The sequence below is a fragment of the Podarcis vaucheri genome, assembly GCF_965113315.1.
Source record: "Podarcis vaucheri genome assembly, chromosome: 1".
Lineage (NCBI taxonomy): Eukaryota > Metazoa > Chordata > Lepidosauria > Squamata > Lacertidae > Podarcis > Podarcis vaucheri.
The window spans coordinates 116,786,710-116,805,350 of record NC_138759.1 but is presented as its reverse complement, the minus strand read 5'-3'; the positions used below and the strand labels follow the sequence as shown (position 1 = coordinate 116,805,350).

The following is an 18,641-nucleotide window of genomic DNA, read 5'->3' as shown; positions in this document are numbered from 1 at the left end:
GTGCTAAGAGGAAGGCACGTTTGGCAAACCCTCACTGTGATCAACTCCCGCCTGGAAACCTATGTCTCCACTGTGGAAAGACGCGTCAACTCACAATTGGCCTCCACAGTCACTTATGGACTCACTGTTAAGACTGTGTTCATGGAAGACAATCTTACTTGGCTAAGAGTGATCGCCAAAGAAAAAGAAGAAGAAATATTGTCAGGGCAACTGAATAGAAAGACAGAGGCAATGGGGCTGTAGAGCCTGAAGCTAAGTGAAGGAATCCCAGAAACATGATGGGCTGTGGCCACATTTTAATGGAAAGGTTCTTGTGCCTCCAACAGCAGAGCTGAAAGGAAGTATCGTTTTCATACTCCACAAAAAGGAGGCTTCGTTTGGCAATCTTTGGGGAGCATGCAAGCAAGGGTAGCAGTGTTTGCTAGTTAAAACTAGTTTTCTATGTTTTTGTCCTGTCCCCCCCCCCCCACGTGAGTAAGAGCACTCCATAATGTGGGCCCTCACCTTCAGTCTGAAGCAGACAAGCTTATCCCATGCATTTCTCCAGTACCTCACAGTGTCTACATGTTTACATGTGATCCTCTCCAGTGCACAGCTTTCTTGACAAAGCACAGATTTATATCCTTAATCCAGACCACAATGGACTCTAGTGGCACAACTGCACCGTAGAAACAAGCAGCCTTGAGCACTTGGTGCCACTGTAGTTTTAGAAATGCAGATCTGCGATATGCAAAGAAACAGAAACTTGAGCAGGCAGAACGTTCAGAAGACTTGGTTTAAGGGTAACTGACACCAAATCAATTCAATCAGCTGTAAGTGATACAAATAAGAACGGCAACGTTTACTTTTCAAAGCAGCATACTAAAATATGGTACAGTGGTACCTCGGGTTAAGTACTTAATTCGTTCCGGAGGTCTGTTCTTAACCTGAAACTGTTCTTAACCTGAAGCACTACTTTAGCTAATGGGGCCTCCTGTTGCCGCCGCACCGCCATCCTGTTCTCATCCTGAAGCAAAGTTCTTAACCTGAAGCACTATTTCTGGGTTAGCGGAGTCTGTAACCTGAAGCGTATGTAACCTGAAGCGTATGTAACCCGAGGTACCACTGTATGCTTGAGAGAGAATACACAACACCAACATACAGGCATTTATTGAAGTATTAGCGATCAATGCAAATTGCATTTTTTTTTTAAATGAACACCTGTGTAACTTTTAACTAGTTCTAAAATCTGAACTTTCATGTGTGCATATGGCAAATAGCAAAATTCCTGGTTCCATTCCTGGAAGTGTCCACAAGCAGATGTATTTGCAAGTAGGGTTTGTATGATTTTATGTTTATGTGTATGCGGTTCAAAGAATTGTATGTGAAAGTAAGAAAAAGGAGGACTTTTCACCTTGATGTTTGTTTTATTCTAAAGGTTTTTGGATCTTTTGTTGAAAGCCATTCGGTAAATGGCTATTTGAGAAGTAGCAACCTCTGTGCCTACAATTGCTTATACAGCATAATTCTTCCCAGTATCACGCACTCTTGAGACATGAATAAGCATATCCAGTCTTATCCTCAAGGAGAAGGGGACGACAGAGGACGAGATGGTTGGACAGTGTTCTCGAAGCGACCAACATTAGTCTGATCAAACTGTGGGAGACAGTGGAAGACAGGAGTGCCTGGCGTACTCTGGTCCATGGGGTCACGAAGTGTCGGACACGACTAAACGACAAAGTCTTCTCCTTTCCTGAACTTCCTTTGTACATGGTATCGTCTGGGCTGGCCAAAGAGAATTTGCCGTTTCAGGTGGAGTAGCAAATGGCCCCCCTTTCTCCAAGTCAAGGCGCATGGTGCTAAGCATTTTTTCTGGCAACCGATGTGGAAAATCCCACAAGCATCTCTCTACAGTAGTAAAAATGCAGCAATAATTAATTAATTAAATCACTAAATAGTATGCTGCCTTTCGTGACACCCACAATCTATTACTCTCCCTAATGGTAGAGACAGCCCTCTCACACCTCTTAATATATTGATAATAGTGTTATTTCCACACTCCCCCCCCCCCAAAAAAAAAGACATGACAGCATGGCTGAAATTACTGATAATTGCCCCTAATCTTTGTGCACTGATCTTTCTAGAGGAAACTGCTCACAAAGTCTCAAAGAAACAAAGAGGTTAGCAGCTGAGTGAATTAAGAGCTCTTTTGGAATGGCGAGTTAAGGCTGAATGGTTTCCATTTCCATCTTCTCTAAGAGTTCCATAAATCTGCATCAGTGGATGAGTAAATGGGAGTGTTTGGATTCAAAAAAAACAAAATCCAGAAAGGTGGGCAGGTATTTAGAGCATTCCAAGAGGGGGAAACTTGCAAGTCGAGTAGTCAGGTACAGCTGAAGCCATCATAAAGGTGGGTTCTTTAGAGACATGAACCCACATATTGTCTTATCACAAGCCATTCGAGTTACAAGCAGTATTATAAAGTTACCAGCACCAAAACCCACTCAGTAAAAAGTCATGCATCTCAGCATGCACAAAGTGGTTTATCATGGTGCAGTGTGACAGAAGTCCAGAAGAGGGAGTCCTTGACCTCACAGGTGGAAAGGAGAGAATAAGGATGCAAAGGGAATTGTGTCCTATTGCTTGCAGCAATAATACTGAGCAATGAGACACTCAAGGAGAGAATGCCTTACTTAAAATCTAATGAATTCATGGCAGAGCCATGATTGGAACTGGGAAAGTCCTGGATCATACAAAGAGCATGAAGCTGGTAGATATGTCACTTATCGGCAAGGAAAGAAGTATCACGCTTCGTTGAAGAACCAAAAATTGGGGGTTGGTGTTTTCTGCTCAGTTAAAGACAGTTATAATAAATAGATTAACAAGAAACTACCAGTGGGAGTGGTGGGCAGGGAGTTTAAAGGACACAATTAGAAGAAAGGCAGAGGAGATTAATATAGCCTGAGCTGGTTCTGAACTTGGCTTGGAGTGGGAAGACTATTAAATGGCCTCAGAGAACAGAGCTGCCAAACGTGATGAACCACATCTTTAGCATGCTTTCTTCGAGGTGAATTGTTGAGCCAGCCCCGCAGCAGCAAAGAAGGTAAATGAGAGAAAAGCCACATGCAGTTCCTGAACAGCATTGTAAAGAATTCAGGACTTTAAAATGACGTAGCTGCTGTTCTTGCTGAAGTGTTTGGAGAGGCAGTTATAAGAAGCAGCAAGGGTGTGTAAATGGCTAGAAGAGAAATAACCAGTGTGCATTGCAGCGGGTTAGACTAAATGACCCTCGGGGTCCCTGCTAACTCTACAATTCCAAGATGCCCCTTGATGTGGACTCTTATCGGCTCCAGCCAGCATGGCCAATGGTCAAGGATATTGGGAGCTGTAGTCCAACAAACACCTGGTGGAGGGCACCATATAGTCCGCTGCATATTGGCTGCTAGCCTTGAGCAAGGATGTGAGGCTCAGGCATGGACAGGTTGAAATTCCTGCTGAGCTCTGGCCCTCACAGGCAGATGGGAAAGTCACCCTCTCTTCAACCCCACCTGCTCTGAAGGGTTGTTGTGAGGCTCAAACTACTTTGTGAAAACTGGACGGAAGATTGGAAACCAAGCTAACAAATAAATAAATAAGCGAAAGCGAACGTTGCAAGCCCTTAACTTTGATTTCAAAATGTCACACGCTTGCTCTTTATGTTATATGTCATGCCTGTGCTAATGACAGCAAAGCAGCATCAACAGCAATCTTCAGTAATATGCGTAATAATGTTTTAAATGTGTTGCACATGATAATTAGTTGCCTTGAGGTTAACTACTGAAGGGAAATGTTAATCAGATGTAAACTTATAATTGGCATTCATTTCATGTGCTTTTTGAAAGGAGGACTATTTGAGTAGGATCAATTGTTTGATCTGGGTTCTCTTACATAGAACCTTCACAGAAACTGAAGTCGCCACGATGTGTGCGTGTGCGCGCATTACATGCATATTGACTGAAATTATTTGGTAGAGTACTTTGAAGCCGCAATCTTACATACAATTTCAAGACACACTGAACACAATCTGACATTTACTTCTGATTTTATGCATAGGATCACACTGCCCAGGTTGTATTTATACGAACAAAGAAAATAAGGTTATAATTCATCACAAAGAAAACTAATGATGTCTGTTGAAAAGGGATTGTAATTATCTCTGCTCCCTAATTCTTTTGGATTTAGGGGGCAGAGATAATTTATTTGGATTTTTGTTTTGAGTTGTTCTAGTGAAATGTTTTGAGCCTCCTATATAAACACAAAAAACTGTTCAAAAAACTGAGGACAAACCTAGAAGTCCTTAAAACAGAAGCACTGCCTTCAAGTTTTAGCTCTGCCTAAAATCCATGTCTTCTAGCCAGGAGGCTCTGCTCCCTAATCCCAGATGCATGATGCCTGCTTAGGTTATCCACTGGTGAGGGGAAAACTATTCCACAGACACTCACAGGCTCTCAAATGTCTCCAGCGTTTGTCCAGCCCTGCTCATATTAAGCCCAAGTCTGTATTATTATTGTTATTTCCACCATCATCAATTATTTCCATTATTATTATTTTCCTTATTATTTCCAACAGTCAAGTAAAATACCAAAGGCTTGGCAGCAGCACACCAGCACATATGTGCATCTGTCCCTATTCAGAACAAATATCCGACGTACTAACAGCAAACTCATAAGAATCAGAGAATTGTAAAGTTGGAAGGGACCGCAAGGCTCCTCTAGTCCAACCCCCTGCAGTGCACGTATCTCAACATGCGGTTTCCCACCCAATTGGAAACCATACAGGACCCTGCTTAGCTTTTATGAATGTGCTAGCAGTTTTACTGCTGCACCACTAGGGGTTGTTCCCTGGCCCGATGGTCTGCCCTTATGCAGCCAAAGGGATGCCACTTGGGGGAGAACAGAACACCAGGAGGGAGGGCAAATGAAACAGAGCGTTCTGGAAGAAGAAGAAGAAGAAGAGTTTGGATTTGATATCCCGCTTTATCACTACCCGAAGGAGTTTCAAAGCGGCTAACATTCTCCTTTCCCTTCCTCCCCCACAACAAACACTCTGTGAGGTGAGTGGGGCTGAGAGACTTCAGAGAAGTGTGACTAGCCCAAGGTAACCCAGCAGCTGCATGTGGAGGAGCAGGGAAGCGAACCCGGTTCCCCAGATTACAAGTCCACTGCTCTTAACCACTACACCACACTGGCTCTAGGTGTGGCTGGCCTAAAATGCAGAACAGGAACACACCCCACAACCACACAGTGGCGTCGCAATGGGAGGGCGGTGCCGTGTCTGGGAAGTGACAAGAAGGCACCCCATGGGGGCTCGCAGCGGTGTGATCAGCCATTGCGCCGCCACAGCCGTATGTGGAGGATCCTCTGTTCACAGCTTCAGCTCCGAGCAGAGGATCCTGGCACCGGTGGCAAACTGCTATATACAGTGCATGTGCAGCGTCACACGCATGCGCTGTACGTAACGCCGCCACACTTGCGCTGTACATAGAGGTTTGCCACTGGCACTGCTTGAGCGCTGTATGGACGGCAGTGGGATCCTTCCATCGCCGCTACAGCTGCATGTAGAGGAACCTCCGTTTGCAGCTGCAGCCACGAGCAGAGGCTCCTGGCACCGTCCGTACGGTGCTGGAGTGCTGCCACTGCCAAACCGCTATGTATAGTGCATGTGCGGTGTCGCTACATACGGTGCATGCATCGTATGTAGCGACGCTGCATGTGCGTCCTACGTAGCAACGCCCCGCCCCGAGTGTCACAAGGCCTTCGTTCGCCCCTGTAACCACATCCCCACCCAATGCTCACCAACCCACTTTTAGACAGTTTACTTTCCTTTGAGGTTAGTTGAAAAGGGATGTTAGCCAATAAGAGCTGTAGGCAGGGATGTGCATGCGCACCGTAAGGGACTAGCCTTCTTAGAGACATGCCAGACTTCTTCCCTGAAGCTATAGGTTCCCGTAAACAAAATATCCTTTCCTAACCTATGAGGGAAAGCATGTGGGCAGAATATTGCCTAATCACTCACTTAAAAGGGAAACCGGGCTGCTCCCACCTTCCAGTCTCACTCACCGAGGAATACAAAGGCAGTAGGAAAACTGGCAAGCCCTTATTTTTAGAGTTCATAAATGTATATTTTATCAATATTTAATACAGCAGAATGACATTAAACTTTCAAGTCTACCTGTATTTATGTTCTATCTGCTCTGCAATGATTCCCCTGCCCCTCACCAAAACAGTTTTGGCTACAGGCTCGTCGTATAGGATGAAAATGGCAGGGCAAATGCACACTGCATTTGTCCATCCCTGCTTATTAAACATGAAACGCTAACCTGCCGGTTGCCCATGCAATCTGATAAATCTAACAACCAGCAGATACTATAAGGCATCACATCAAGCAGTTGAATAAATTCAAAGATCCACTTAAGAGCGGTCAGATCCCTCCCCCCCCCACCTACTGGTATGATGAACATGTTAAAAAAATTATTCCAAGCACAACGAAGCAGCAGTATGAAAGAAGACACACAGAGCTGATGATACTCACGTCAGAGTTAAAGCGAAGTTGACAGACATTACAAGAAATGACTTGTTTCTTCTTTGTGGGGAGCGACACACCAAATGTGTGGTTTATGACTGCTTTTTGCACCGGATCCATCTGAAGAGAGCAAATAAAAAATAAAATAAAATATCCAAGTTACAGTTTCACACGACGTGCAGCAAAGAAAACGAAAAGCTGAAAATTAGACCCATTCCCGAAAAAAAAATCTTTGCTCTTAAGAGGATCGAACAGCATCCCAAATCGAACAGAAACAAACGAACAATTAAGTGAATATGGGAAGCAGTTTGTAAAATGGACAAATATTGTAGAATGCCAAATGCTGACCACCATAAAGGGACTTCGGTTTCTTTGCTCTCTTGGAAAAGAGAAAATTAAAGCCACCTTTCAAGAGAGAGAAGGAAGAGGAGAATTTTTATGCTTAATACACGTAGGGATTCTTTAGCTTGCATTTGTTGCCAAACCAGTCTTGCTAAACTGACCTGGAAGCCTGAAATTTAAGATGAGAACTGTCTGGCAAAAAAAAAAAAAAAAAAAAAACACCCTGTGGAATGTGAATGGCTGTTTTTCAAACTGAGGGGTGGGCGGGACCAATAAAAACAAAGGTGGGATTAATGTAAAAGACCACATAACCTTGCCTGGTGGCAGTGAAATCTATAAGCTAATTTGAGTTGTGTGAAACAGTTCTTTCTTTTGTCTGTTCTGAATCTAGTGCCAACCAATTTCAATGGGTGAGCCTGAGCTTCATTTTACGAGAGAAAGAGAGAGACCTTTTCTATCCATCCTCTCTAAACCAACCTTAATTTTATAAGCCATGGTAAGTCTTTTTTTTCTTCCAAAGCTAAAAAAAACTCTAAATGCTTTAATCTTTCCTTGGAGACAAATTGCTCCACTCTTGATCCTAGAGGAAATGCAAAAGTGTTCTCATTTTCTCTTGCACAAAAAATAAATTGGGAAACTCATCTTTGGTAAGAGTGTTTGTTCAAAGCAGGCATCTTTAGACTTTTATCATACTAGGAAAAAATGACTCGTATTCCCCTATGTCCTCTATTATAGAATCAACAAGTGATGCAATTCTAAAGATTATTCAGACAATGACTTTTAAGACTTGTTTTGCATTAGTGAGGGGTATAACATTGATAGTACTCCAACTATTTCAACTTTTAAATGAAAACTTTTCTGTTCCACCAAGTCTATCCATGCAGGCAATTAATCTTTCCACCATGGTTAATTGATTTTCACCTTTCTTACATGATTTTTAATGCATGGTTTGTGGTTGTGGTTTGAAAATTGCTTTCTAGCTTACTTTCTCTGGCTGCAATCTATGGTCCATGGGAAGGCGTTGGGATATTTTGGGTCTTCTGGCAGCAGTTCTCAACCTGTGGGTCCCCAGATGTTGTAGGACTACAACTCCCACCATCCCTGAGCTCTGGCCTTGCTAGCTAGGGGTGATGGGAGTTGTAGTTCAACAACATCTGGGGACCCACAGGTTGAGAAAGGCTGGCTTAGAGGGTGGGGAGACAGCCAGCCCTTGTAGAGGGTGATCTGACCCCCCCAAAAGGCCTCTTTCTACTGCTGCAGAAACTTCCCCATCCCAAAGCCTATCTCCAAAACCTACACATTCTTACTCTGGAGCTGGTGCAGGCATTTCCTTTCACTGGAAACGATGGATGGTGTCAGCGCTGCCTCAGGTCCTAGCTCACAGAGGACCAACGCCAGTTGCTCTTTATAAACAAAAGTCTTTATTGTGGTTCATTGTTGGTTTGACATCCGTGGCGCTCAGCGCTACGTCTGAGTCCTTAGACCGGCGAAGCTCCGTCTGACTCCTCCCCTCCCCTACACCAGTTCAAGAGCCGAGCTTTGCTCCACCTTTCCCTCTCCTCCTTCTGCTCCTTTCTCCTCCGGGTCCTCCTGCCCTCTGGGGTTACCTCCTTCCTACTCTCTTCAGAGGCGGATTCTTCTGACTCCGCCCCACCCTTCCGGCGGGCTTTAGGACCTGGCTCCCAATCCGGGTTTTCTGCTGGCCCGCGCGCCTCCACATTTGAACTTGGCACGCGCGCCCAGCTGCCTACTTTCCTCCTAACTGCTACACTGCTCCCCCCACTGCTTTCTCCTTCAGGGAGGCTGGCCGGACCTGCTCTTCCCTCCGCCCCTCCACTCTCTGACGGAGGCGTGGTCAGTCCAGCCTCACTCTCTCCTTCTGCAGGAGGCTCTTGTTTTAACCCTTGGGATTCTTCCCCCCCGCTACGCTCTGGTGGGGAAGCTACCCCTGATTTCCAGCTGCCGCTTGGAGACTCCCCACTGGCCCCCCTTGCCCTGCCTTTGGGGGCCCCTTTCTGGGAATCCTCTGATTCGCTGGAGAGACTCGTGGAATCTCTCTGATCACTGGCATACCCTCCTGAACTCCCCTCAGATTGTTCCCCTTCGCTCTCCATCTCCTCCTTCCCCTCTGGCTCAGTGCCTGAGCCCATGACAGATGGGATTTTTTTTTGGGAGGGCAGTAACAAACTGAAAAGGGCAAAAGTAAAGGAAAAGTTGCTGTGGCTTCACTTTTGCCATCCCAGCGCAAGCCTGGCATGGCACTGGAAAAGGCTGTTTACCCAACTCAGGTCTTCCTCACTCCCTTCCCAACTGCTCTATTAATCACAATCACTGCATGTTCTTATGTTAGATTATACTTCCATAAATCCATCTCACCATAAGACAACAGAAACTTTATTGGACCCAGAGCAGGCAGCCTCTTTTGGCTTCCACCTCAACAAATGTAAGACTACCAACACAAGAATGAAAAGCGAAACTGAGCAAAGAAACACCATAAAACACTGGGCTGAAACACAAATTACACCAAAAACCCATTGTAGACCATTGGTTCCTTCCAAATGGCCATAATAAACCAATGGATTTATTAGGTACCATCAAAATAGTTGTCTTTCAGGGACAACTCCAAATTGTTGCTTATACAGCACTGTCTCCATATGATTAAAACCACTCGAATGCATTAAACCAGGTGTGCCAGGAGGTTTTATCAGGTGGTCTTCTGACACTCTCTCCAAATTTCCTGAGATCATTTAGATGCTTACAGCTCACCCTTCCCCTGAACTTTCCATAGTAATGGCCTGTCTTTCCTAATTGAACAGCTGTCTTTCTAAATAGCCACAGGTACTCATTGGCCTGAGACTAGCAGTCCCACGGTTCTCCATGGAAAACAGCAGATGTTCTGGTGTTGCTCACAGGTACATTAAGTGAATCCCTTTCTAACACCCCGGTGGCAAATTTGAGGAGTGATATCTTAAACCAGAAATAAGGGGAATGTGAGACTACAAAAACTAGCCAAGCTGCCTGCAAGCTGATGGGAGTTTGAGTTCAGGTCCCCCACTCTTATCTTAAACCAAACACATAACATATTTACAGTGGTACCATGGGTTAAGTACTTAATTCGTTCCGGAGGTCCATTCTTGACCTGAAACTGTTCTTAACCTGAAGCACCACTTTAGCTAATGGGGCCTCCCGCTGCTGCCGCGCCACCGGAGCACGATTTCTGTTCTCATCCTGAAGCAAAGTTCTTAACCCGAGGTACTATTTCTGGGTTAGCGGAGTCTGTAACCTGAAGCATATGTAACCTGAAGCGTATGTAACCCGAGGTACCACTGTATTTAAATTTTATTCTGCCTTTCTCCCAGCAAGCATCTCCCAGCAGAAATTAAAATAGATACAACTAAAACACACAATAAATGTAAGTATTTTTTTAAAAAATAATCAAGTAAGTAACCCCACTAAAACTGTTTAAAAGCACAGACACACAACACAATACTTAAAAGACTCTTTCACAACGGCCAGTTAGTGGCCAAAAAAGTCTGTAAGAAGAAAAAAGAATTTGCTGCTGGCAAAAAAGGAAAGCAAATAGAGGGCTAGCCTAGCATCCTGTGGAAGCGAGTTCCGCTATCTGGGAGCAGCCACTGAGAAGGCCCTCTTTTGTGTCCTTACCAGATGTGCCTTCAAACGTGGAGGGGCAGAGAGAAATGCCTTCCCAAAAGATCTCAAAGCTCAGGCAGACTCATGTAGAGAGAGATGGTCCTTCAGGTAGATATCAGAGAACACGGGCTATCGAAATAACCAGCCCCCATGGGGAAGTGGCTTTGTTTATGAGCTGCTTCACAAACTTCATTTTTTCTCCCACAGAAATGATCACTGTGGGTATGATGGAGCCAAAGTAAAGCATTAAAAATAATAATCTTAATGATTTTAATTGGGCAGGTTTAAGCACATACCTCACCCACATGGGTCAACTACTAGTGCTTAATTTTGTCTGGATTCTGCCTTGCACTAGGAAAACTGTGCACCTGAAGGTCCCCCACCGCCTGCTTAAATCACACAAACCAGGCAATCAACGAAGCCGATGCAAATCACTTCCATACACATTTGCACTGAACTAGAACACAGGCACATGAGGCTGTTTTACATAACACCACGTGTTCAGCCAGTTTATGACTGAGACTAATTAGCTTCCAAATGGCAGATAAAAGGGGATTTCACAGCTAAAATGTGCTCATTCAGGACCATTTGGATAATTCTGTTTTGCTTTTGTTATGGGCTAAGCAATTCTATACCCATATTACCCCGGAACTGTAAATATGCTGCCATAACACTGGTGGAATGGCCACGGTATCCAACGTTCAGCTCTGTCACAGTGATGCGGCTGGGATGGTAAACTGACACGGTGGCTACTTTTTTATGGTACAGTTCTTTTTAAATGGCTCTTCCCATGTGCCACCCACATCCAGCCCACCACTATGCCCAATTTCAGCCATTATGCCAGCATATCTTCACTGGTAGGACACCTCTAGTAGCGGGGAGTTCCACCGGTGTATCCAAAGTGCTTTGCCAGCATACCTGTCATAGTGATGGTGTACCCTGTGCTCTACTGGTGTAGCAAGGCACTGGCCAAATCACAAAGCCCCGCAGCTGGCGGATCCCCAAAACAGGATTACATATATTTTATTAAATATATTTTATTAACAACATGTAGTCAGGTAACAAGGGCTAAATCACTAATTGTAATAAAACTTCTTGCACATGGAATGAAACCCTTCCTGCTTCTATTCCAACCGCACGAGAACAGCTACACCTTCGAACAATTCGCCCGGAAATTTAATATTGCTCTTCAGAGCGACAGATTCTATTGAAGCCAGACGCTTACAAAATCACTGTACACATTAAATGCCCTAAGGCAAGTTATTAAATTTACACATGCAAATACCCAAGACATTTCTTAACTAATAATATCCAATTCCTGCTCCAAGATGTACCACAGTTTTATTTTCACCATTTGCTACTGCTTCGGTTAGCATGTAATATCGTTAAGTACACAGGTGATGCACACATCCTTCTGCACCTATGCAGCAAATTCTCTTATCGGCAGGTAGCTTTTTAAATGTACTGTGGTGTCTTTTAGGGGTTTTAAATAAATAAGTAAATAATAAACCAGTCTGCTAATTACCAGAGCTGTTAATCACAAAATACTGCAGTAATGCAAAGTACCTGAACCATCAGAAGTAGCTGGCACCAGAAAAGACAGAAAGAAACACTATCGTCTGTAGAGCTGTTTGAAGACCCAGCAGTGCTCCTCCAGAGATTTCCAGATAATAATCCGCAGCGGTAACACCAGGCAGTTGGTAGTTAAAATTAAAAAGGCAACACTACAATGCAACACAGGCTGTGATGAAAATCCTCGTCTCCAACAGCAAGCGGCAACCAGGAGAAACTCGCACAAACAATACGGCTGGCAGAGTCTCCCGAGGCTAAGATCAGTACTCCTGTGGGAGCAAACTGATGTTCTTTCCCAAACTGGAGGACCGAATGCAGCCTGCTTCCAGAACAGAATTCAAGAAGGCTCAGCATTAACAATTAATACTCTTTAAATATGTCAGAAAGCAGGGTGGATTACAGCATGTTTGAATAGCAAAATAGTACCTGTCTGCCAGAATGTTAGTGCTGTGTTTTTAAACCGATCTTGGATTGCTAAATAAAATTAAACATGCCATGATGAGTAACTGGCATAATTTGTTGGTGTTAGTTGCTGCTTGCTTCTCAGAGAAACTACCTAGCTTGTCAGGTACTAATAATTGTGGTCTATTTAGCTGAAAAGAAACTGACAAGCGTTTAACCCGGTATTCGCTGTGTTTGGAGAGATGCTAGCTATGGGCAAAACATACATGGTTAGCAGTGCAGGCAAGTTCCAGGTGTATTCTCCGTTTAATCTCTTTTGTAAACAGTTGCTTGAAACAGGGACAGGCAAACCTGTTGGACTGTATCAGTAGTACATCAAGAATCAGAAACAACTTGTTCTCTTCTGCACCATACAAAGGAAAATAATCCCTATTCATGTGAGTCACTTGCCCTGGTTTACATGGATTACTATGCAATATTTCCCCACATTATATTTCCCCACCTTTTTTCTTCCTAAATTTGATGAGACACTAAAAGGTGAGTGGAAATGAATGGTTTTTAAATATGAAAATGGAAATTAAAAAAATGAATGCATAGATTTTTAGTGTTTTCTAAATTTCACATATAGTTTAATAACAATAGTTTAAAATAAAGTTTGAATATAATGCAAACATTTAAAATGCAAGCTGTTGTTTATATTCTCTTAAATCTGGATCTATGGCTTTGCCAGTTCTTTAAGGTAAAGAATGAACTGTGTGTTGTTTGAGATCAAGTGTTATAAATACTGCCCATGATATGCCATATCGTGTAGTGTGTTTATGAACATGGATTTGATTCTACATAGACTACGATCGTTACAGATGTTGGGAACCACTTCTTTTCTCTATAAGACATCATTTTGTACTTTACCAGGATCTTTTCCAGCCTGTCTGGTTACCTCAGTTGAAATCTTATATTCTTAAAGCTTCAGAGCTCTGTAATTTGCTCAGTTCTCATGATACATATAAACGTTTGTAGAAGCAACACAGACATACACTTCCCATCTCTGGGACAATTTCAATATGCCTAGTAACTACTACCCCTTCTTAGTTGATTCTGTAACACTCTGGGCGCATTCTTCAACTAAGAGGTCTTATTTAGTGTCCTTGCATGTACACACACAAAAAATAAATAAGTGTCATTTTATTTGTTTAAAATCGTTTTTCTCCTAATCCAATGGAAGGGAGTCATGCTTAACTCAATGGGACTTTAATTATTTCTGATGGGCAGATAAAGCCAACCCTGTGATGGATGGGGGATGTCTGATGCTTGAGCAGAGGTGTCTTTGTTCAGTTCTGCTGACTGAGTGAGCCTCCTGCCAGCTGCTGAAGTTGTGGGCAGGTGGAAAATTCTCTGTCAGTGGATGGTTCCAAAATGAGGCACAATGAGAGCATGGAGGGAGCATGACTGAGTTGGCCCAGAATCTGCTGGATCCAGACCTGACCACTGCACCAACCTGCAGCTTATGAAGGGATTGGGCCCAATTGTTTTGTCCCCTCCTTCCACCTTCCACCATGACCACAATTGATTTGTGAAGAATTTAAGGGTGGCTGGATAAAGACCATTGAATAATGCTGTGCAAAAAACAACAACATGGATTGCTTGAGCAAATGTCTGAAGCAGGGATGGGGAACATCTGACCCTCCATATGTTGCTGGACCACAACTCCCATTACCCCTGTCTATTAACCAAGCTGGCTGGAGCTGATGGGAGTTGTCAACAACATCTAGAGCAGGTTTCCTCAACCTTGGCCCTCCAGATGTTTTTGGCCTACAACTCCTATGATCCCTAGCTAGCAGGACCAATAGTCAGGGATGATGGGAATTGTAGTCTCAAAACATCTGGAGGGCTGAGGTTGAGGAAGCCTGATGAAGAGGTCCCCCATGTGTGCTTTTGGGTTACAGTTCTAGGAATCTGAGAGCTCTTTTTGGTTGCAAATGATCATGTTTTTTATGCTTCTACCAACAAATTATTGAGCGCTTCTGCCTAGGAAATAAGAAAAGTAGTAATGGGAAACTTGATTTATATCAGTTATTTAAATTAGTCTTTTCTCTTGGTGATTTAAATTGCCTTGATTTAAACTAATACCCTGGAACATATTCCAGCAATTCCACCTTCTTTCTTCTATAAATTCATCAACAGTACAGAGCCACTTCAAAGCCTGAAGTTATCTGTTCATCTTCACATGAGTACAGATATTAGTTTTGCATCCTTACACAAACAAGAACTCTCTTTCTTATTTTTAGTATTAATTTATTTCACAAACCTCTGCATCAAAATACCTCTGTAAGACTTACAACTGCGATATAGCGTACAATTAACAAAAACATGCTATGTAATAAAAAACTACTTTATCACACATGCTTGAAGAACAGAACTGATCTTACTGAGACTCATGTCTATCTTCAGCTTCGAGGATTTCACCACAACAACCTTTTCTTCCTCGTCTTCCCAGCCAGAAGTGGCATGGGAGCCAACTTCTACTGAGCATCACTTCTGCCCAACAGAGAGGCCTCAGGCTGGGTCAACCTGTGCAAAACTGCATGGGACTGCATGATGTCTTAAGCAAAGCTTCCCTCTCTTGTCCATGTGAATAGGGATGTCATGCATCAAATAGGGGCAAAAGTGAACACCCCTGGTCAGCGGAGGAAGAAGCCACTCGGATGCCTCGGGTGGCGTGTCCGGGGGTAGGGAGAGGAAGGGGCACACTGCAGGGCCTCCGGAGTCTGCACTCAGCCGCCCTACAGCTGGGGGAGGCAGCGGGTGGACCGTTTGGGCAGCGCAGAGAGACGCGGGGCTCAGGTGCGCTGCAGGCCCTGCAGTGAGTGCTGCCCAGCATTTAGTCACCCCCCTCAGTGGTGACCCAGGGCGGACTTCATCCACCGCACCCCCTTCCTCTGCCCATGCCCCTGCTTGGTTCCTCACACAACCTCTGCTCAGCCCAACTTTCATGAACAAGCTACTGCTTCTGCAGCTTCATTCCATTATTAATAAATCAAATTAAGGATAACAGGGCTGTTTACGGTATGAAAACACAAAAAATGCACAATGTAATAACAAACAAAAAAATACTGGTCCCTAGTTTAAAAGGCCATAGATTGTTTAATTGGCCAAAGGTCTGGGAGAAGAAGAGTGTTTTTGCCTGGTACAGTGGTACCTCGGGTTACGTACTTAATTCGTTCCGGAGGTCCGTTCTTAACCTGAAACTGCTCTTAACCTGAAGCACCACTTTCGCTAATGGGGCCTCCCGCTGCTGCCGCCATGTGATTTCTGTTCTCATCCTGGAGCAAAGTTCTTAACCCGAGGTACTATTTCTGGGTTAGCGGAGTCTGTAACCTGAAGCGTATGTAACCTGAAGTGTATGGAACCCCAGGTACCACTGTATCTAAATACAGTCAAACCTCGTTCTGCGTCCGCCTCTGCTTGCGTCCGCTTCAGTAAATGTCTGTGGCAAACCCGGAAGTACTGGAATGGTTTACTTCCAGGTTCGCCGCACACGCATGCTAAATTGCGCTGCGCATGCGCACAGATACACTTTGACGTGTATCATTTTCAGCTGGCGGATGGGTGTCTGGAACGGATCCCGTCTGCAAAACGAGGTTTGACTGTATATGTAATGGAGATGCCAAGCGAGCCGCCCTGGGGAGAGCATTCCACAAATGGGGAGCCACCACAGAAAAGGCCTGTTCTCATCAGTACTAAGTTACCAAATAGGCAGAGGTGAAGGTTAGTCTCATACAACCCACTGAATGGGTCGAATCCTCTATCTCTAAACAGTCTTAAATAGATACTCATTTTGAAATCTCAGGGCTTCTGTTGCTACTGGATTACTAAAGATCACAGCATCATCTGAATGCAACTGGACATTTTTTAGCTCAAAAAGCATTGTGCTCTAAAAGATATTCCTGGCAATCTCTATGTACCAAACTTTTTAAGAAGACTCTGTGTGTGTGATTTTAGGAACTCACTTCCTGAAATAATTTAAGATCGGTGTTTCAACAGCTCAGCTCAAAGGATTCAGGCTCCTACAGCAGCTGGTGGCTGATGGAAGATCACGATGATATAACTCACTTCAGGAGCTTTTTACTAGCTATAAGACTACCACACTACATTCTGCCCAGGAGTTCTGGAAACAACACACCTAAATAACCATTAAACTGTTTAGCTTAAGAGTGGAAACTTCTGATCTCCTCCTCGAGGCTGTGCTGGAGGAGCAGAGGGGAGGAGGGAGAACGCAATCTCAAGGCTCACTGCTGTTAGTGAACATAACACTAAACAAGAATGGTTAATAACTGAGAGACAGCAGCAGCTTCAGCTTTTCATGACACGAAGAAAAATGGATTGCTTTTACTAAGGAGTGTTGCTCCTAGTTATAGCTGAACTCGTGCACACTATGGTCAATATAAGTCATGGTTTGTTCAAATAGGTCAGGATCACACCATGCTGTATTGTTAGCAAACCACACAGGGCTGGCCCAATACATTTTGGCACCTGAGGTGAACCACAAAATGGTGCCCCCCTCCTTGCCTGGGAAGAAGGGGTGAGTGAAGTTCTACATGAGGAACAGGGTGGAAATAAAGCTCTACATTACTGCTCCTGTGGGTCTTGCCTCCTGAGGCATGTGCCTCACGGGTGGGCTGGCCCTGAAACGACAGTATAAACTAACCATGGTTCTCTCACTTCTGACATAACAAGAAACTATAGCTAGTTTTAAATGGGGAGCAGATTATTTCAGTATTCTCCTGATGGCCACACTGGAGGAGGAGAATGGAGGAATGAGTGAGCAAGTGTATAAATCTGCTGCTCATGCACATAACACTAAACCTGTGTTTCTCAAACTTGGGTCTCCAGCTGTTTTGGACTACAATTCCCATCATCCCAGACCACTGGTCCTGATAGCTAGGGATGATGGGAATTGTAGTCCAAAAAACAACTGAGGACCCAAGTTTGGGAAACCCTGCACTAAACTATAGTTTCACACTGTGTCTGAACTAGGCCTATGTAAAACCACAAAATAAACATAAAAACCAATCTTTATTTATTTTTTAAAAAATGATATTTATTAGAAGTTTAAGAATTACAGAAAGAAGAAAAAAGAAAACAACAAAAAATTAACAAAACATACAATACATAAAAGGAAAAGCATAAAAAACAATACAACAATACAGCAAAAAAGAAAAGAAAAACAATAACATTAAAACACACATCCAATGTTCCATATCTTTCTCTTTCATTTACTTGTTTCATCGACCTCCTCACACCTCCCTTTTGGTATTCTAATTTAATTAATTGTTTCAGCAAATTCTTTCCATCTTTCTCAATTTTTGTTATATAATTTATCTTGACGATCTAACCTATTAATTAACTCAGCAAATCCTTTCCATCTTTCACTATATTCTGTCATTCAATTTACCTTAATTTATTTAACCTTATCTTACAAAAAAAAAACTTAAAACTTAATACTTGTTTGTACATAACTCCTTATATCATTTCTACTAAAGCCAAATAGTTTCATTCCAACATTTTTCCTAATACTCGTTAATTTTACACTAATTCTCAAAATATTTTTTTAAAAACTTTCTTCCAATCTTCATCCAACGTCTCTTCTTCCTGGTCATAAAAACCAATCTTTATTTTAAGTACTTTATCAAATATTTTTGAGAACTGGTTGAACATGTGTGCTCTTGGAGTTGTATGCGACACAGATTAACAACTTTATTTTTATTTTTTAGTATGGTGAGTGTATACTATCATGTACCTATTTTCCTTTAGAGTTCTGGTGGTCCTGGACAATTATGTCCTGGGGGCTGAGGGATGACGAAAATCTATCTATGAAATAAGTCCCCTTGTTTATGTTTCTTGGCTGCTTTTCTGGAAATTTAAAGGGCCCCAGGACAGATAAACTAGCTCTAAGCCACTGGGATCTTCCAACTATTTGCCTCCAACCTGCACAGTAAAGCAGGAGAATTCAACACAACAACCTCTATTTTTAAAAAAACCAAATGAGATTTCTTATAACTTTAGTCACAAACACATTTTTTCAAAAAAGGAATTCAATGATTTAGGAGAGAAACTAACGCCTGCATTGCAGGTAT

The 18,641-nt window shown here is 43.2% G+C and overlaps 1 protein-coding gene across 11 annotated transcripts in view; it reads right to left on the bottom strand.

The window, feature by feature from the left end:
• ZNF385B (zinc finger protein 385B) overlaps positions 1–18,641 on the bottom strand; it is a 189,251-nt gene that overhangs the window by 38,873 nt on the left and 131,737 nt on the right. For 10 of the 11 annotated variants that reach the window (XM_082200997.1, XM_082200993.1, XM_082200991.1 and 7 more), the window contains one exon: positions 6,550–6,660. In XM_082200997.1, the coding sequence (XP_082057123.1) occupies positions 6,550–6,660 (111 nt within the window). Of the gene's footprint in view, positions 1–6,549; positions 6,661–12,099; positions 12,118–18,641 lie in introns of those variants that run through there. The other variant, XM_082200992.1, reaches the window with a different exon arrangement.